Source organism: Nematostella vectensis, chromosome 6 (assembly GCF_932526225.1).
Source record: "Nematostella vectensis chromosome 6, jaNemVect1.1, whole genome shotgun sequence".
NCBI lineage: Eukaryota > Metazoa > Cnidaria > Anthozoa > Actiniaria > Edwardsiidae > Nematostella > Nematostella vectensis.
In genome coordinates, this window is record NC_064039.1 from 1,537,414 (window position 1) to 1,558,711 (window position 21,298).

The window sequence follows — 21,298 nt, forward strand, 5'->3', positions numbered from 1 at the left end:
CTGGCTCCCCGCATTTTTAGACTATAACTTTGTAATCCATTAATTCCTAACCACAGAAAAGAGCTTAAAAGATTTACGTGACACGCAAGGAGCAACAATTTTTAGTAACATCGCTTTAACCATTGGCTTTTAAAATGATAATGCTCTAATATTCGCGCTGAATCATACTTGGCAAACCATGAATACACAGACAGGTACCGTAGGCAGACTGGCTATTTGCAAAACTAATTATTGCAGGGCATTAACATGACCGGCAGAACGAACACCAGGTTTGGCGGTAGAAAGACTGGTCTTTTAACACATATAAGGCCACAGGCTGAATGTTAACACGCACTCTTCAAATGGTGTCGAAGAAGAATTATCGAGTCTTGAGATGGACCGAGCTCAGATCAGCATCTGGCAAAAAGCCAACTGTTTAATAAACCGCAAAGCAGCAAACATTCTATTTCTCTCCCGGCGAACGGCAACTTGACAAGGGCGGGAAATAACTCGACGAATTTCAATCCTGCCATGCCGAATCTTCTCAGTGAACGTTCAGCCTCAAGAGATCGAGCAATGGAGTAAACTCCTAGCGAACTAGCATTTTGTCCAAATTGCCATGGGAATCGACAATATGGCCTTCATGGATAGGAAAAACCTTATTGTGCGAAATACATCCAGAGTGTAGGTTAAGCAACACCCAAGGGGTATACGAATACAGATAGATAGACAGGCAGACAGGCAGACAGACAGACAGACAGACAGACAGACAGACAGGCAGGCAGGCAGGCAGGCAGGCAGGCAGGCAGGCAGGCAGGCAGGCAGGCAGGCAGGCAGGCAGGCAGGCAGGCAGGCAGGCAGGCAGGCAGGCAGGCAGGCAGGCAGGCAGGCAGGCAGGCAGGCAGGCAGGCAGGCAGGCAGGCAGGCAGGCAGGCAGGCAGGCAGGCAGGCAGGCAGGCAGGCAGGCAGGCAGGCAGGCAGGCAGGCAGGCAGGCAGGCAGGCAGGCAGGCAGGCAGGCAGGCAGGCAGGCAGGCAGGCAGGCAGGCAGGCAGGCAGGCAGGCAGGCAGGCAGGCAGGCAGGCAGGCAGGCAGGCAGGCAGGCAGGCAGGCAGGCAGGCAGGCAGGCAGGCAGGCAGGCAGGCAGGCAGGCAGGCAGGTAGATAGATAGACAGATTGATCTTAGTGAGTATCCATGCTCGTTATTAATTACGCCTCCAGTAATTACAGATCGAAGGGGTTCTAGCTCCTTAGCGGAGGTCATGATACTGATACAAAGCTCGCGCGGTCAGCAAGACTTTGGAGCCCGCTGGCGCCCAAGGCCTCCTTGTACCGTAGATGGGGTAAAACGATACGGAGGGCCCTCTTTTGGATGCCCTCAACAATGTCGACAAGGAACCCTGGTATATTAGCCCATACTGGACATGCGTACTCCACAACAGATCTAATGAGTACACAATAGATGGCAACAAGATCCTGGACCGGTATTCCAGATTTCTTAAGGAGCCGGAGAGCGTAGAGCCTTTTGTTTGCCTTCTTAACTACATAGTCTACGTGCTTATTCCACGATAGATCTGAGCTAATGTGGACGCCGAGGATTTTGTAGCTTTAAACCCTTTTAATCACGGAGCCCATGAGTTGCAGGGCATTAACTGGCGAGGGCTGGTACTGCAGGAAATGAATGACTAATTCCCGACCTTTTTTGGGGTTGAGCTCCATCCCACGCTCCGTAGCAAAATTGCAAATATCATTAGCAATAAATGGCAGATAACTTGGCGAGCACCTGGGAATCACTTCAAAGATGGTGGTGTCATCAACATACTTAATGCGATATGGCCAAGTGCTCGCCAGCCTGTTTACAAGTATAGCAAACAATAGTGGAGTATGCTTAGTGTCTTGTGGTATGCCCCCATTAGGGAACACAGGCGATGAGGTGTGGCCACTGATTTTGACGCGCTGTGGTCGGGCTGTGAGAAAGGCAGCAATCCAATTTTGGAGATACTCGTTGACTCCCAGGAGGCCGAGCTCAGACATTAAGACGTTATGGTCGACTAAGCCCGAGCATATCCCGAGTGCAGGCTAGGCAATACCCGGTCACTGCCCGAATTCAACCCAAGTATATTCTGAAAGTAGGCTAGATAATACCCAATCACTACTCGAATGCATACCGAGGACATCCCGAATGTAGGCTAGATAGTACCCGATCACTACTCGAATTCATACCGAGGACATCCCGAATGTAGGCTTAGCAATACCCGGTCACTACTTTACTGCATACCGAGGACATCCCAAATGTAGGTTTAGCAATACCCAAATATACCTCCAGCATGAAAATAGACTCACCTTGAGCTGTCTCTCGAGGAAGTTGATCTTCTCGTTAAGAGCATCTAGCTCTCCCTGATTGATAGCGGACGCCTTGGACCGGACGGACCCGGGCGCCGGTAGCATGGCCTCCATTTCATCGTCCAGCGAGGCTCGGTAGTAGGGCGTGGTCATGCCTCTACCCCCGGGGGTCTGCCCCCTTCGCAGCCCCGGCATCTTTGGCTTTGGTAAAGTTGGTGGTGGAGCTCGCTTTGGTGTTTCTTGATATCTTTTCACATCGGTCCTAGATGCTTGGGTAGGCTGTGGTCGCGTCTGATACGGCGTACCATTCGGTTCGACATCCGGTGCGAACTCCAGTGAAGGAGACGTTTCCGCTTGCAGGCCAGATGCGGACCGTGACTGTACAAGGGGCTCCTGGGGAATGACTCTCTCGTTACGTCCCTGTCGTGACTGCGCCCGCAGTGCCTTAGAATCGCGCAGCGGTGAGGTATCACGGAGCATGGCCTCTAGCTCCAGCTCCATGGGCTCGTCTGGCGGAGGGCCAGCAGGAAGGGGTGGGGGAGAGTTGTCCTCCTCGGCAGGGAGGGGTGGGGGCGGAGATGCTGGTGGAGGAGGTGGAGGTGATCTATCTTCCACGAAGTCTAAGCTTTCAACAGTCTCAGCCCTGTCCCTCTGGTCGTCCATGCTGTCCAGCGCCATTAGCTGCCTCTCCAGCTCCACGTCTGGGCCGCTTCCACGCGAGCACGGCACAACAGGCTCGTCAATCATGTCCACAGAGCTCGCTTTAGCACGCGGTCTGCTATTCACGGTCAGGTTAAACAGCTCCTCCAAGTCGCGCTTGGGTGGTGCTTTGGGCGGCGGATCCGTGACAGTAGCCCAGCCGTCACCTAGTTGCGTGACAGAGTCTATCCCAGACTCGACCGGTGACCTGCACGTGGGCTCCACGTGTTCTTCTACTGGGGTGTCTTGTGCGTCACGTGGTTGACCGCCAGGAAATCGCGATGATCTGAGGGCGTCCGCGAGAGCCTCGTCTGACGTGCGCCTGGCAAAGGATGGGGTCGCTGCCGCCAACTGAAGCAAAAAAGAAAAGTTCTAATAAGTCCACAGCTATATAAATTATTGTACTATAATACATATGTACATCAGTAAAATAACCCGCCAGAATAGGTTATTCGATTCCTTTCCATATAATAAGCTAGGTAGACTTCCTCAAAAACGTTTGAAAAATTTGAGGTTTAGGAGCCATCTCGCTTCGCTCGCTGATTTAATCTCGCTTCACGAGAAAAAAACCTGCGATCAAATTCGCAATCGCTCTACAAAAAGCCCAGCCTTTTCGCGATCAGAAAAAAAAACTGTTGAACCTTGAACGTTTTTAAAGGTTTTTAAAAAATCGTTTTTAAGAAACAGGGGTTCCGAAGATTACTCAAAACAACCTAAAACTGGAAATATTTTGAGCGCAATATCATCTAAATCCACCGACGCGAAAAATAGTTTACCAATGTGATCACACAAAAAAGTAAGAGTCACCAATAAACATCAATTAATCATTCCAGTAGCAAACAATAAATCGTAATTACCTAGCACGCGTGACTAGTATCAACAAACTTTAAAACACTTCAACAGAAAAAAATATAAAATGGACGCATCGCAGTGTGCTGCTTCAGAAAAAGGACCAACTCTGTAAGCCGGAAAGGCGCCACAGAGACAGCTGCACTTTTTTTTTTGCATTGCTAACTTACACTCCGGCCAACGCTCTTATACTTCTTAAATAATTAACCAGGTTCAGTTATTACACTTTAGGGCTGCAAAATCCGGATCAGAAGGTCGAAAAATCCTCATTTCCCTACTAGAACAATTTCCTTGTAAGTTGTGCAGCGATTAAACTCCAGTCTCTGGGTTATAAGTTACGGTTATTGATAACTAGCAAGCGTGAGCGTCATACTAGAGTGAATCGATTAAATCCTAGATGCGAAGAGGACCGCGACCTTTCGAACAAGAACTGGACGAATTCTCTTATAACAACTTGACCTGTGCAACCTATTTCCAGCGATATAACCCAATCACAGCCATACAATGCTAGCTTCACCCGGGATCACTGCTAAAGACCGTCTTGCTAAGCCGCTAAGCACACTCAAAGTACTGTTAGGACTCAATTGTTTAGGATAGTGTCTTTAGGCAGTAACCGAATAGACGGGAATCACATTATGGCGAATCCCAGCCTGCAAGTAACCGATAATAACAAGACAGTAGTGCAGTAGAAATTAGAATATCCTTTAATATAATTAGGTGAACGCGAATACATCCTAGATTTACAGACCACAAGATCGAGTCAAGACATCGAAGTCATTTGGCTGTGAGATGCAGACTACAATCTTACCTGTCGACCGAGAGTAAAACTCGGCTATTACGACCGCAAATACATGGTCCCGCTTACCAGGAAGGTTCTAGAATCACCCAAATCTTGAGGCTCATTCGAAACGGCGGGTCAACCAACGCTCACTTGCAGCCGATCTGTCGTTAGCTTTACGACCGAGGAGAGTGATTTGCATGCTAATGTATGCAATGTTGTAGTCAGGGATATATGCAGCGAGGCGCCTTGTTGTTTGTTTAGCTCTCCCGTCACAATAAAAGCCAATACAAGAGTGATTCGCGAGAGAGGGGGACTAACTCTGTATAATTCTAGTTACAAGTGTCTGGTAATAGATGAGATGGCTATTTTTTCCTTTATTTGGTGTATTTTTACTAGAAAATCTAGGATTTTCGCGATGATAACAATTTGTCTAGGTGATAGTACCAGAATCCCCAAGTTCCCGACTGCATTTGTCTCTTTCTGTCTCTATTACCCACTCGAATACTTGTCCTCGAATATTTTTCGGGTTGAAAATAGGCAAACAGCCGTAAAATGCTTAGGTAACGAGTAGAACTTATGTGGGTTTGACTGTGCGATCGATGATATCTTTGTCTACGCCCGGTTTGCTCCTACAACGATCTTTCTCAGCCCACCACACAGAACCCTATTTATCAAGAATGTTTTAAGGTAGAAAAACAAACAGCATGCATTGGAAGTAGGGTTATAGAGTAAACGGATTTGAGTTTGTCTAGTTTGTGCATGGCAATAAAAACACGGAGGATCATCATCAGGTGTGACCTAGCGCTGCTTACATTACAAAGAAAATATACGGATACTCTGGATTCATACCACTTATCGGAACGTCTACTCTATTCTTATTTCATATGATTTACAATCATCCCTTGTACCATTCAATTGTATATTTTATATTGAACCCTCGGACGAAACATATAAAGTACGGAATGAACGAAAAGTAATTCAAATGAAAACTGAACAGTGTGAGCGGAAAAGCACAAGACTGCAATGACAATATTAAAGTACACTACTTTGAGGGATAATCATTTCCTCCATATTATAGACGAGCCGCCACTCACACAAACAAAAACTACATTTTTTTAGCCTGTGTTAATTTTTAAAATTTTAGAATTGATGGTGTTTATGTATGATTATTTTAAGACCAAGCCAAATGAGAGGCCAAGAAAAAGACCAAACTTTGAAACACCAAGCTGAAAAAGCGCATTTTCGTTCCACGCGCTTGCGAGGGGCACTACTCGGGGTGGGAGACATGTGTGGGTCGAACAGGCATAGGGCGAACTTTTATCTTATTATACTACATATAGTTCAACTTGAGAATCAAATCACACGTATTCATGTACCTTAAGACGTCGGAGATCCATGAGTTCTTCGTAAAGCTCGCGATTTTCTGCTTTCAACCTGTCAAGTTCCTAAAAGAAAACAAAATGAATAAACGCTGGCGGAACTATATCGGGCTGCGCTTCCGCTAGAGCAATGCGAAAAGTAAATATAGTTTCCAAAATGTAACCATCAAAGAACGAAAATAATAAAATTTGTATACAGTAGTTTTGCAAGCACAAAAGACATACATCCTTCAAAATTGGCATAAATCTTTCCGTCATTCTTTAAGAGCACAGTTAAAATATCTAATATAAAATTTCGAAGATACTGTAAAATCAAACTTTACAAATTTCGCAGTAAACAAATAAATGAATGTTAATTCGCAAAGTGGACAACGAGGCGAAAACCAAATCCTTGACAAATAATCAATTTTTCAGCTGAAAAGCAAAACTCATGACAGATACCTGCACCTAGCAGCAAGGCAAGGTCGAGGTGTAATCGAGCACCAAAACCTAATGACGCGAAACATGGATAGCAAGATAGCATCGGAAAGTGACGCGAACATTAGCTCACCAATCGCGACAGCTTTCCGCACAGCCTTCATCGGCTAACTGGAAATATCCATGGAAGGAGTACAGTTTCTTTTTACACCGCACTTTATAGTTGCAATTTCCTAGAGCTGACAAATTCTGACACTGTACGCATGCCCTCGCCTTGTTCACCAAAAGAGGAATTTGCTATCTCAGAGAAGGAGAAAAAAACCTTTTGGTCCTACGCTGATTATCTGCCATTCGCTTCGGAGGAGAAGAATAATCGTTTCCCTCCGGCTTATCATTAAGAGAATATTTAGCGAGCGCACTTATCTCAAAATCGTTTGCTTTCCGAGTAAACCAATGATTATAAGGCGCAAAGCCAAGCAAATCGTGAAATGCTTTCCGAGTAAACAAATGATTATAAGGCGCAAAGCCAAACACATCGTGAAATGCCGGGCGATTATGATGATTATTTCATTTCTATTTGCAAAATACTAATCTATCCTGAATGTTTATAGACATAATGACATAGTCAATAATTTGTGAATCGTCCTTGATGAAAACACTGTCAATGGTGCTGACCGAACACGGATGGCCTTATGGCAATTTTATGACCATGTCTCACCTTCTGAATAGGTTCTGGGATCGTGCCATCACGTGACCATGTCTCACCTTCTGAATGTGTTCTGGGATCGTGCCGTCAAATAACAATAAGATGTTCTGGGATCGTGCCATCACGTGACCATGTCTAACCTTCTGAAGGTGTTCTGGGATCGTGCCATCACGTGATCATGTCTCTCCTTCTGAAGGTGTTCTGGGATCGTGCCGTCACGTGACAATATTTTAGGTGTTCTGGGATCGTGCCGTCACGTGACAATATCTTAGGTGTTCTGGGATCGTGCCGTCACGTGACAATATCTTAGGTGTTCTGGGATCGTGCCATCACATGACCACGTCTCACCTTCTGGAGGTGTTCTGGGATCGTGCCGTCACGTGACAATATCTTAGGTGTTCTGGGGTCGTGCCGTCACGTGACCATTTCTTACCTTTTGCAGGTGTTCTGGGATCGTGCCGTCACGTGACCATTTCTTACCTTTTGCAGGTGTTCTGGGATCGTGCCGTCATTCGACAGCTCCATCAGTTTCAGTAAGTCCCCGGTTGTCTGGCTGGACTGGCCGGTGGCATCACCAGACCCTGCTTGTGTACCCTGCTCCGACTGAAACGCATATAACGCGTATTAAACACAGCAGCGCGTATTAAACACAGCAGCGCGTATTAAACACAGCAACACGTGGGACATTTTTACAGCACACACAATTCATGGTATTTGGACAAGCTAAACCAGACAAATACAAATATATACGATACAAATGTAACTCAAGCCATAAAAAAAACAAAGTCAAAACTTTCGGCTTTCGGTTTAAAGCTTAGAAAAGTTTATACATTTATGAAGTTTTAGAATCGTATGAAACTGTTTTAGTTTAGTTATTGTTACAGAATAGATACTGGTTCAGTTAAGATATTGTTTCTGTTTAAGTATTGGTTCAGTTTAGATATTTTTACAGAATAGATACTGGTCCAGTTCAGATATTGTTTCTTTTTTAAGTATTGGTTCAGTTTAGATAATGTTATAGTATAGAAATAAGCGTAAGCGTTGCGCTAGTAGTTTGTTCCACGGCTGGTCTTTATTACCTTGATAGACTCGGCCTGCATCATGCGGTGGAACCAATCCTGGGACCGTTCTGAGCGCGCGCTATCCACGGGGGACGTAGCACCGCTGGTCTCCTGCCCAAAGGACAGCAGGCTCTCCATATCGGAGTCGGTTATCCCCAGTCCCTGGCCGAGCTCGTGTACAAGTAGCAACCGAGTCTAGTGTAACATGCAAGTTTAGGCTTAGCTCGATACTTTTTAGGGCTTGCTCAAGCAATAGAAGGCTGCATGGCATTAAAAGGGTCTTAGAGGGTTTCATTTTTACTACACACTTGATCACGCAGAGAACTAAAACAGACTTGTATAATTGCTATTGTTTATCCTGATTTTATATTTAGTGTTTTTTTTTTAATTTTCTGGCTTGCCCAAGCAGTAGATGACTGGCTCTAAGTGGCCAAGGCGGGGTTATGATTTTTATCTGAGTTTTTACATAATTTAGCTTCAGTTGGTGCTTGGGTAAGCAATTCTAAGGTGTGTGTTGTAATTTTTATAATGTAGCTTGAATGACTACAGCTGTGCGGAGTCTTGTACTTAAAAATATAAGTTTAAGATTTTATTTTACACAAGATGTTTATTTACAAAATCATTTAAACTCAGTTCCGCATTTAAGGCGACTTCAGCTAAAACTTTATTTAAAGATAAAACTATATTAAAGATAAAGTGGCGACCGACTTACTGGCTATCTTGCTCTGAAACAAGGCTTTTCTCCCCCCTAGGTTATGACCGGACCGGCGGCTCAATGACATGAGTTTTGTTGAAGCATCAATAATTCTGACATCCCCAGACTGAGACTATTTTAAAGTTTCTCATTTGGAAAGTGAGGTCCGGGTCAAATCAAATACGATTTAGCAGGGATATGAGATACAACCAAAATAACATGTTGTTGCGATTATTTCCTATCGCGTCTGCTTTAAAAAGCTCATAACAAACAATTTTGACATTTACTACGTTTTGGAATACTCAAATAAACCATCACACGCCGTTTTTGAATAAAACAGGTACATTAACATATGATGCAAATTATCATTAACTGCGATCCCATATCTTTGCATTAAATAAAATCCTAGGTTTTTGGTTTCTCGAAATAATAGAAATCTGAAAACGTCGCTGTTCCCTGCATTTCACGGTAGAAACTCATAAATAATTCAAAGGAAAACAGGTTGGGAATACAACTTCTTAGATTTGGTACGGGCAAGAGTCGAATCGTATTTAGCGTTTAGAGAAATCAACGCCCGAGCTTAGACTCTAAACCAACTGGTTTCATTGAAATTATTATTTTCCAAGACCTTACATTGAAACGCTAGTGTAATTGGCCCTGCCTATTGCGCTGTGTTTGTATTTCTGTTTTGTAAACACGAAATGGAACCTGCCTGCTGGGCCTGTTGTAGCTGCTCCACTTTCGTCCTCAGCAACTCCATCTCCTCCGCAGACAAATCCCCCTTCTGCAAACAGAATCACTCCATTAACTTCTCCGCAAAACATGTAGCAGAAATGTCGGGAAGTTCCCGGGTTTGTGTGAGGAAATCCCGAAGTTTAAAGCCGGAGTATGAACACGGCGCGCGGAGCCACTTACAGACTCGTGAGTCGCTAAGTACGTTAACATGCTCTGTAGGTTGAACAAGACGGGCTCGTCGCTGTCTGCCTTTGATTCCCCCTCCATATTAGAGCTCTCACAGACGCGTGTGTCAAATAGCTGCGCTAGATTGCATTTCCCCAAAGTCCTCGAGAGCCGGCACACCTTGCGCCTTCAGGCACGTCACAAAAACAATCCTCATTTGCTCACTCGCTACTTGGAGTGGTTAAATGGCACAGACTCATTAGCAAATGCAAGTGATCGGTGTCTTGATTTCACTAAAAGTACGTTAATCGCGATTGCGGTTGGCTGAGAGAGTAATTGCGGCTCTACCCAGGCATTATGCACGAGTACCCACTATGATAATAGGAGTGGAATACATTAAACTCGGCGCCAATAAAACACACAGAGAACCACAGCCAAATACCACAGCCAACACGTTGGGCTGAGCCAAGGACGCGAACAAGCGAGCGTGAGTCATTCGTGTACTGCTTGTTGCGGTCTGTGGTGGGAAAGCTAACACAAACAAACAGCACAGGTGACACGTGGATAATACACCAAGTACAAAGAGCCAGCTTTTGGGTCAAATGGGTTCCATCATTCTTTGGTCGAAAAAGAAAATGTCTTAGGCACAAAATATCTGCGCGTACTTTATCTAGAATACAAACTACTGGCAACTTTCTAAGCAGGGAATAACACGGAATGAGGGATCGACACTGACTTCGGAACAGAGCTTGTATTAATGGGTGTGTCCACAGAGAGGGTGGGGATGGGAGGTTGGGGTTCTATACTAGGTCACCCTACATGCAGACATCAAAATACTGTTGCTTTTACTCACTGCTCGTTCAAGGTCTTGTATACGTGCGCGCAGACCGTACATGCAGATATCACAAGTACTGTTGTTTTTACTTACTGCTCTCTCAAGGTCTTGTATACGTGCGCGCAGACCCTACATGTAGATATAACAAGTACTGTAGCTTTTACTTACTGTTCTCTCAAGGTCTTGTATACGTGCGCGCAGACCCTACATGTAGATATCACAAGTACTGTAGCTTTTACTTACTGTTCTCTCAAGGTCTTGTATACGTGCGCGCAGACGATCATTCTCACGGAGCAACTCCTCCACACCCTGGGGAATGAGACGCGAAGGCATGAGTACACAAGCATTAGGTCAATATGAGACATGAGAAAAACACTTGAACAGAAACAAGAACAACATCACACAAACAAGCAAGCACACAATCAACATTTCCCCTCACCCGGGTCCAACCATTATATTACCTTATTGTTCGGGTTCCCGCTCGGCCCGTCCGCTATGTCATTCTTGAAGGCGGCTAGACTACTCAGCTCAGAGTCCTTACGCTCGAGCAGGAATCGGTCGAACTTCGCCACTAAGCTATCCTTCCCATCATGCAAGGCGGGTACCTCGTCGGCCTGTTCACTAGCAACGCTCTCGAGGTCAGAAAGGTCGAATGTCTCGTCCTGAGCAAGAGGTACTTGAGGGGAGTCGGTGCGGCTAAGCCCTATAGCAAAACGACAAATATGGCATCGTCTGATACAATCGAGGCCACTAAAACGTATTAGAGAACGAGGTAAAACAATGAGAACAATGCCATGCATATACTTGTCAGAGTATTGGACTAGGTTGGCTGCTTTTAATCTTTTTTTTATTATTCTCCTTCAGTCAACTTTCTAGACAAAAAAACCTAGACATGGGTCCGTGAAGCTATGATGGTGTTAGTTGGCGGAGAGGCAAAGAGTTGATCGTATATCCTTCTGTGAGGCGCCCATAAGAATTCCATAAACATTTCTTACCTGAGAGTCGCTGTACGGGAGTGGCATCCAGACTTGACGTTGATTTCCAGGTGTAGTCCAGATTCAGCGACATGTTGCTGCTGTGTCGTTTGTCCAGATCAGCACTGCGCCGCTTGGCTGTGCTCACGTCCCGAGTGACAGGGGTGGAGGAGGCACTAGCTTGGCGGCGGAGCATGACCTCCACCGGGTCAAAACCCTGGCCATCTCGATTAACCTTGATGGCTGTTATGAACAAGGGGGCGCCCTCATGCTGCTGCTCCTGTAACTCCTGCAGCAGCTCCAGCACATCCATTAGACTACACTGGATGGCGGCGTCTGAGGTACGTCCACCCTCAAGAGTGTCCCTAAAGTCCTGTTGCACTGACTCGACGACTGGTACAACTCCTGCTGCACAAATATCTTCAGAGATCACGGAGCTCGAATCTTTAGTTTTGTTGGTAACATTCCCTACCTCGGCTAATTCATCACCAGTCAAGCTGGCCTCGACGGAGACATCCACCTTGATCGTATTCTGTTCACTGTATAATGACTCTACTTCCTTCAAATAATCAATGTCTTCCATCAGGATATCCGTAAGTACTTCCGCATCCTCATACAGCGGGTTCAGCTTTGCGAGCTTGGACAACGTCCCTGAGTTCTCTAATTTGTTATACGCCTCAGCCGCTTGACCCAAATCATCCAGCTCACAAAGAGTCAATTCCGTCATGGTGTTAACCTCATGTTTATTGGTCTTTTCTTGATTGTCTTGCATTTCTTCGTACAATTTTCTCACCTCCTCTAAATAGTCCAGGTCAGGCCCTTCCAAGTCAGTGTTGACTCCCTTACTAAGTCCCTCTCCTTCTATAACAACCCAGGAGGTTTCTTGCAGATCCTTGACCTTCCTATAGCTGACCAACTCCTCCTCAAGAGTAGCCATATCTGCAATGGTAACCTCAGTCATGACGGCGCAATCTTCTCTAGGCTGTGTTCCTTGATCTCCATCAGTGCCTTCTCTCTGGTCTGATTCCTGTTCTCCATCGGAGTCGTAGAGCTGTCGCAAAGCACTGTCTACATCATCTAGGCCAGGCACCAGATCCCCGACCTCACCCCCTCGAAGAGCCATTTCGCCAAGGTAGTCCAGATGCTCACCGGTCATATCAGTCATCACCGAGACAGACTCCTTATCCTTCAACATAGACTCCCTGAACGCTTCGTATTCCTGGACAATCCCCTCATGAGTGGCCGCGACTTCTTCCAGGTAGTCCAACACCGAGGAAGTCAGCTCAGTCTCCACGGCAACACTCTCACTAGCGTCCGTTTTTTCCGACACATCGACATCCTCAGAAGGCATACAGCCCTCGTGGACAGCTTTGACCTCTTCCAGGTACTGTAAGTCTGACATATTAAGATCTGTGATAACTCCTGTGCTGTCCATATCACAGGGGACGCTGGACGATTCCCGTAACTCGTTGATTGTAGCCTCACAAGTTTCGTGTAGAGTTTCTAGGTCTTCAAGGTATTGAATGTCGTACATACTAAGGTCTGTTACAAGAGCAATATCTTGCCTCTCGACGACATCCTTATCATCACACGACATGTGAATCTGCTTTTCCTCCTCTAGGCTCTCAATGTCTCTCATTCTAAGCTCTGTAACACTTTCTGAGTCCACCATCACAGCCAAGAGTCTGCTGTTCTCCAACAACGAGTCTTTTTCTTGACCGATAATCTGCCTCTCGGACTCAAGTTCCTCGTACATTCGTTCCATGAACTCCTCCTTCTCCTTGGCCAAAATGTCACGTTCTTGTCCAATCTGGCCCTCCATTTGCTCTTGTATCTCGGCCCTTGCCTTTGCCAAGATCTCACGTTCCTTTTCAATCTGGTTTTCTATTTGATCTTGAAACTCAGCTTTCTCTTTGGCAAAGACCTCACGTTCTTGTTCCATCTGCCTCTCTACCTGTTCTAACCAGTCGGACTTCTCTTGCAGCATCCTCTGTCGTTCTTCCTCCAAAGCCTCGCCTAGCTTATCCTGATCTTCCTCGATATAATGGATCTTCTGAAGTAGCGCCTCCTTTTGCCGTAATAGCTCATCTTTTTCCTGGATAAGATCCTCTTTTTCTTGTAGTATCTCATCATGCTCTAGCTCAACGTTCTGTAGGTATTCCAAGTAATCTGAGTTCAAATCTGTGTCCGTTTCCTTGTCATCTTTTCCAGTTCCTTCAAATTTCCTCTTATCAAAATAAGAATAGTGTTCTTCTTTGAGCTTTTCTAGGCTTGCAATATCTTCTATTTTCAAACTAGTTTCTGTTTCGTTATCAATCATTTCCGGGCGTCTACTGAGCTCTAGTAAAGCCTCTTTCTCTTGCAACAGAATTTCTCGCTCTGCTTCCAGCTTCTCATTGATCGCATCCTGCCATCTTTCTCTCTCTAGTACTAAGTTCTGCCTCTCTAATTCCATATCGCGATTCATTTTATCGGCCCATTCTTTTGTTTCTATTAGAACATTCTCTTGTTCTGTAATACTGTTCCTATCTGCCTCCCAGTCCGCCCTCTCTTTCGCTAGCCTCTCGCGCTCTATCTCTAACGCGTTATTCATATTATCGCGCCATTCTTCGTTTTCTTGTAGCAGGCGTCCTCTCAGAGCTTCCACCTCCTCACGCGCATTCTCCACCCATTTTTCCCGCTCTGTTTCCAGATCGTTACATTTTTCCTCCCATTCATACTTTTCTTCCAATACTTTTTGGTACTTATTCTCAAACTCCAGCATTTTATTGAGATCCAGATCCGTGTTAATCTCTTTGTCCTGTTTTTCGATTTCCTCGTAGTTATCTTTTCCTGACAAAAACTTTTCCATCTCCATTCGCTCCACTTTTTCTTCGTCGGACTTGTCTTGCAGAGTGTTCTTATACTCGAGCTCGATATCCCGGATGTAGTCAAATCCTAGATCAGTACTCACTCCTCTGTCTAGAGTCTCGGGTTTGGACAAGATCTGTTGGTCTTGCTCTCGCATCCTCTTATTTTCCAGTAAAAGCTCATGGTGTTTGACCTCCAGCTCCTCGAAGTACTTGAGATCGGCCAGAGTTATCTCTGTACTTGTCCTGCGAGAGTTGTCCTGGACTATACTATCAGTGAATGACTCGTCCTTGAATATGTCATCCGCATCATCCTTATTAGAAGATGTTTCTTTCAAGTCCTAGGGAACAAATGGACAGCAGTTTACAGCTGCTCAGCTTAAATGTTATCAAAGTCATAGTTTACATGCACATCAAGGTATAGTATCCCGTTATGATTTCAGGAGGTAAAGGGGTCCACGCATTGCTCACAATATAGACTCGCCTGTGATTCTAGCGATCTAAAATTTTAAAAGCACTTTTTGTGGGATCATAATGGTATCGACTACATAATCTGTTCTCGTGTATTATTTTCTAGATGAAAAACCAGACATTACTACAGTAGGTAGTTTTACAAATTGTTATTAAAAAAGCACGTATGATATTGAGAGAAGCGATGATATAGCTTTACCTCCGTTACAATGTCAGTATCCCATTCTTGTATTGCCCGATGAGGCCAGTTTTCCAGTCTGTCACGTGATAACTGGTGTTCAGTCACAGTCGAATGTTCTAGTAATTCCTCCATAACAACATCTGTCATACAGGTCTCATCGTCAGTAGACATTGTCGAAGTCGTATTTGTGGCATGATCGCACAAATTACGTTCAGTCATAGTGTCTTTGTTGTAAGTGATCTTTGATTTTATATTACGATACTCGTTTTCGAGATGTACCATATCTTCTAGTAACGCAATATTCATACTCCAAGCCAAGGACAGAAGGGGATCTTCACCATCTTGGGCAGAACTCTTTCTGCCATTCTCAGGCTGTTCTTCGGCCGGTTGATTTGTCGGGATACCTTTTGCCATTCCCACATCCATACTCCTAGCCAATGCCAGCATGGACTCGTCATTAGTTCCGCCTTTCTCTAACTCATTGTTTATCTTCTCCAAGTGATGTACACAGGCTGGGAGGACAAGCCCATCGTCGCCGTCACTGTGGCGGGAGGAGGATTGAATTGCATCAAGCTGGAGCAACTCCCCTGACAGACTCAGTTGAGTATCACCACCTTGAGGAAGATCTACCACGTTGTCATCAGAGTCACTGTCAACCACGTACTGCAGCAAGGCATCAAGCTCACCAAAGTCTCCGCCAAGGCTTTGTTTAGGGGGAGGACTCTGTGGAAGTCCTGCCATACCGACCTCATCAACATCATCATCATACTCATGATGTGCTATCATATCCAGCGTACCTAGCTCGCAAGCCAGGCTCTGCTCAGGACCTTGAGTTACGATCCTGACTTGATCATCATGTGATAAGTGCTCCAGCCTCTCGATCTTATTCCTCAGTACTTGGATTTCATTCCTGCTTGATTCCGCTTCATACAGTAGCTCCTCCTGCGTCAGATCGGTCATGGTCTCTTTTTCAGTCACATCTGTATCTGAATCTTTGATGTTCTCCGCGAGAAGCTCCAGCTTCAACAGATGTTCCTTGTAGCTCTCTTCCAGGTTTGTTACGTCTTCCCATGTAACGTCCGTCATGACTGCTTGCGTGTGCTTCTCTGGCTCTGTCTCTTTGATGTTCTCCGCGATGACTTGAAGTTCTTCCAGTTGCTCGGTGTAAGCGGTCTCAAGGTGAAGGATGTCTTCCCATTGTAGATCCGTCATGATTTCACGATCCACAGTCTTCCTTTCTCCCTCTTTCAACTGATCTCTAAGCAACTGAAGCTCTCTCGATTGATCCAGGTGCGATTTTTCAAGGAGGTCCAATTGTTCTAAACTAAGGCTTGTCATCATCTCTCGATCGGTACCTCTTTCATGGCTTACGTATGTTTCCTCGCTATTTGCAGTCTCCAGAAGTTCAATATCCTTTACGGAAAACTCGGTCATCACTTCTTTATTTTCAGTCATCTTTTCCCTAACATCCTTCTCCATCTTCTCACTAATCAACTGTAATTCCTTAAGTACTTCTCGATAAGATAGTTTCAGCTGCCCTATGTCTTCTGAAAGCAGTTCAGTCATGCACCCAGTTTCACTCGTTTCCTTGTTGAACGAGTCGACAATCGCCTGTAGCTTCGAAATTTCCGTCTTGTAAGAGCATTCAAGATCCTCGGCCTTCATCAATTTCTCAGATATCACATGCATTTCCTCGAGCAAGTCCTGGTACGCGCTTTCAAGTTCACTGAGATCTTTCCATCGCAAATCTGTCATGCATTCACTAGTGATAATCTCTTTGTTGCGAGTATTGTAAGAGTCAACGACGATTTGTAGGTTTTCGATCTCCGACTTGTGGGATCTTTCCAGATTTTCGGTCTTAATCAGTTTAACAGAAATCACCTGCATTTCCTCGAGCAAGTCCTGGTACGCGCTTTCAAGTTCATGGATATCTTTCCATCGCAAATCAGTCATGCATTCATTAGTACTTGTCTCATTACTCATGAGAGCCTGTAGCTTCATAATCTCCGCCTTATATGATATTTCAGGTTCCTCAACATCTTTCCATCGGAGTCGTGTTGTAGTTCCCTGATCTACCATCCCACCATTCTGTGTGCATCCAGCACCTTCTTCACTTGCCTCTATGTTAATATCCTTCACTTCAATAGAACTTGATAGGTCTTCATAGGACTGGACGATTGCCTCTAGCTTCATCACTTTTGCTAGGTACGATATCTCAAGGTCCTTGCTACCTTCCCTACTCGTAACATACTCCATATCTACATCATTCTTGGCGGTTATTTCAGTCTCTGTACTACTGTCTTTCCCTTCAGCAGAACTCCAACTCTTTACTTCCATCTCTCGGTATAACTCAAGCTGCTCGATGTAAGCCAGTGTCAAGTCGGTGCTACAAGATTTCTCGTCGGTATCTTTACCAAGCGCTAACAAGAAGGATTTCAGTTGCTCGACTTCGTGAACTTGGTCCTCGTACCCTTGCTCGAGTGTCCTGAGTCCTTCAAGAGTAATCTCTGTAGCAACAGCCTGATCTTCAGTATCTACCCTTGGAGCTTCCGTCAAGTGTGCAGGCCATTCGACGTCATTATCAGTATTACACCCACGATCAACGTGCTCGACCTGACATCTCTCCAAGTAAAAGTTTTCCAAATGCTCTAAGATCTCCATACTAAAATCCGTAGTGGTCTCAATGTCACATGAAGTAACTTCATTTCCATTAGCCTTCTGTTTATCGTGCGTCTCTGTACTTTCGCTTTCAACATCTTTCCAAGAAGGCTCAGTCATAGTACCTTGTTCATTACATTTCTCCAAATTGAATGTTGCCAATTTCTCTTCCATTTCCTCTATATTGTTAAGAAAGCCCTTGTAGTTTGCTTCGGCCTCTTCGATGTCTCTCCAGGCCAAGTCGGTCATACAATCCTTCTCGGTAACTTCAAAATCACCTTTCTCAACAAAAGATACTGATTCAATATACCCAGTTTGATCAGTATTACATTCTTTGTCCTCGAATTGAACATCTCTCAGATTTCCAGAAATTGTTTTACTTTCTAAGAATTCGTTATATACCCGTTCCATGTCAGTCATGGTAGGCCAGGAAAGATCCGTAGAACATTCTTTAACTGTACATTCTACTGCAACCTGGAAATATGGGGTTGTTGTTTGTGGGAGATCACCACTCATTAGGAAGTCATGGTAGAACCGTTCCATATCACAAACATCGCTCCAAGACAAGTCCGTACCACATTCCTTGTCCAGGAACTCTATTTCAGTGCCTCCCTTGCATGATAGCAAATCGATTGGTTCAAGCAAGGCCTGTGATTCATGGCCATCATGTTCCTGATAAGATCGACTGTCGAATGTCTTTGGCACGCGGGGTGTTTCAGTACTATGGCGATCGATCTCCGGTAAGTCAGTAATGTCATTTAGCTCATAGCTATCGTGTGCAATTGCTGTGTGCTTCGAATCAAACGTCTCAAGGTTGCTCTAGGAGAACACAAGGGAAATGTGCAAATGTAATTCACATCAGTGCAATCGAATCGTCAGAAGGCGTTTGAACAAGATGGAAAGAAAGGTGTATGAAAAAGAAAGACAGGAAGATTAAGTAAAAAAGAAATAAAAAGTCAAGAAGATTTTTTTATTGAAAGAGGGTTAGGTCTCGTTTGATACTTCATTTAAAAAAGCAAACCGAGCAGAAACGAAATAAAAAAGAGTTTAATAGGGAGATCATGTATGGTACCATACAAAGCCTAACAAGTTTCTTCTCAAAGAAAGAAATCCAGAAAAGATTTAAGTCTAGAGAAGACTAAGACAAGAGATGCAAAGAAATCCAGAAATGATTGAAGTCTAGAGAAGAATAAGACAAGAGATGCTCTTAAGAATGATATACATTCAAACTGAAAGAAGCAAGAGTAAAGTATGAAGGTTTTTGAAATTGGTCCGCATAAGCCAAATCATGGAAGAAGTATCAGCCCATAAGGCTTAAGCTATTATACAAGGTGAATCAGGATAAAGAAAGGGAATTCCAGAAGACAAGATACCAGTTAAATTATTGGAAATGTAAGTGTAACGACTGCATTTGAAAAAAAATAAAAGGTTTGACAACGAAAGGTTATGTTAGCATCCAGAAGTCCAAATTTGTGAATGTTAGTTACATCAGTGTAGAGTGTTAAATGATGTCATTTGAATCAGGTACTTATACTTAAAAGTATACAATTTTTTATATTAAACACAAGCGTTACCTTTTCCTCCAGATCTTTGACTTTAGATCGAAGAACTGATTCGGTAGCTTCCAGACGATTGATTCTCTAGAACAGGAACCATTAAAAATTTACTCAAAATGGAAAACTTGAAAAAAAAATTACTCAAAACAAAACTCTGAACAATAGAGATACAAGTACGGGAATCTTGGACAAAACTTACTCAATACAATACTCTGAAAAAAAAATACCGTTTTTTTCAAACAAAATTTGCGTGGTTTCTATAGCATGAGTGACGAGGTTTGGACAAAAAACCTAATACTGTTGCCATGGTGACTCACATAGTTGCCATTGTGGCTACTGTGACAGTACCTGTGACATGATGCCTAGGTTTGTACGTGCTGCCTGAAGAGCCGCCACATCTTTGCTGCTGAGAGCATTCTACAAACAAACAACACAATTACTTCTCTTTTACTCTATTTTACAGACAATGACAAATGACTTGGAGGGAGGTAGAGGTTTAAACTAAAAATATGCACTGTATTATAAATGGCACATTGTCAAACCTTTTCGGTCTCTATTTCTTCCAAACATGTTTTGATCTCCTCCAATGACAATGGAACAGATATGTCCTGAAGCGAAAATAAACACAATAAACAATGTATTCAACAAGAACGAAACACTTTCAGTTACATGAAAAAAACCTGTTTCTCCTGTCAAAGAGTATTTTGAAGTTTGGTACTTCTTGCCATAGTATGTGCTTACCTTCTCCCCCCTGCCTTTTGGTGTTCGCAGTGGACTAAAGTCATCTTCAGAACCTGCACACTAAAGGTCATCAAAAGACATGAAAAATCAACGAAAGGATGCATGTATAACTGTGCAAGATACAGAGTTATGTCCAGGTTAGCAAAGGATGATTAATACCGGCACCAGAGGTATTATTTCTTAGCTGTTTTAAATAGTTTTAATATTCGCATCAATCTGTCAACAATCTTTAGATAACCAGCGAATACTTGTGAGAATAAAATAAGAAAGATCTTCAATTTCTATTTATAGAAGCTTTATAGTTGGCCCCTTTTTATCAGCTCCAACTCTAAGTAAGGTATTTAATAAGATCATTAATTGATTCCCAAAGGAGATATAGAATTATAAAAAGTAGTATTAGTAGAGGTAGCTTCTGGATTATAGCGACTCCCCATTAGCTGAGTTATAAGACTTACAGAGAGTTGAGAGATTTCTTCAAGTTCAAACTCCAACAGGTCTTTCTGATCTTGAAGGTCTTTTATATCCTGATATACAGCCGTTAGAGAAGCAGAGATGAAAAAAAGATACACGTATGAAGATTTGGAAAGTGCAGAGAAATCTGATGTATGGGTAAGGGAATACAAAATTACCAATGATATCAGTTTTCTGTAAAGTTTCTTACTTTTAGTATACGCATTTTGAATAAATAAAGAAGTATTTATTGATGTAAAAGCTGGACAAGTTGTATGTTAGCTTTCATTAATTTTGAAAATGGAATTTTGAACATTCATCAGTAAAAGCATCAGTGAAGTTTACCTCCTTGTACTTGGAGAGTTCAGAAACAGCCCTGTTCCTTTCACTTTCCGCAGCCACCAGCTAAAATGGAGAGGAGTACAGATAAAAGCGGTTAATAAAGATACAAAAGAATGGAATGTAAAACAAGATTTTCCTCGTTATGGAAAAAGGAAATGCCATTTTATGCTCAATACTGACTGACACAAAGAATCAATTTCCATCGGCTTATTAAAGCAAGAAACTTAGAAAAGACGTTGATGGTTATTTTGAAGTTTCCTTGTAAAAGAAAAACAGTTGTATTTTCAATTATAAATATTAACAAAGGAGTGGTGGATCAACATTTAATGATTATGGAATAAAGAATGGTGGTATTACTGATAACCATTATGGGAATGCGCAATAGAACATCTGATCATTGTTATGGGATGCACAATGGAATAACTGATCACTACA

General features: G+C 43.7%; 1 protein-coding gene across 1 annotated transcript in view; it reads right to left on the reverse strand.

Annotated features, from left to right (window-relative positions):
* Nucleotides 1-21,298, reverse strand: part of LOC5505590 — a 45,286-nt gene that overhangs the window by 12,987 nt on the left and 11,001 nt on the right. The window contains exons 11-25 of the mRNA XM_048728888.1: nucleotides 20,867-20,926; nucleotides 20,527-20,595; nucleotides 20,072-20,131; nucleotides 19,873-19,938; nucleotides 19,679-19,747; nucleotides 19,349-19,414; nucleotides 15,135-18,593; nucleotides 11,637-14,805; nucleotides 11,103-11,344; nucleotides 10,885-10,950; nucleotides 9,571-9,690; nucleotides 8,231-8,407; nucleotides 7,632-7,754; nucleotides 6,026-6,094; nucleotides 2,321-3,370 (exon numbers count right to left, since the gene is read on the reverse strand). Coding sequence (XP_048584845.1) covers nucleotides 2,321-3,370; nucleotides 6,026-6,094; nucleotides 7,632-7,754; nucleotides 8,231-8,407; nucleotides 9,571-9,690; nucleotides 10,885-10,950; nucleotides 11,103-11,344; nucleotides 11,637-14,805; nucleotides 15,135-18,593; nucleotides 19,349-19,414; nucleotides 19,679-19,747; nucleotides 19,873-19,938; nucleotides 20,072-20,131; nucleotides 20,527-20,595; nucleotides 20,867-20,926 — 8,865 coding nt within the window. The remainder of the gene's footprint in view (nucleotides 1-2,320; nucleotides 3,371-6,025; nucleotides 6,095-7,631; nucleotides 7,755-8,230; nucleotides 8,408-9,570; nucleotides 9,691-10,884; nucleotides 10,951-11,102; nucleotides 11,345-11,636; nucleotides 14,806-15,134; nucleotides 18,594-19,348; nucleotides 19,415-19,678; nucleotides 19,748-19,872; nucleotides 19,939-20,071; nucleotides 20,132-20,526; nucleotides 20,596-20,866; nucleotides 20,927-21,298) is intronic.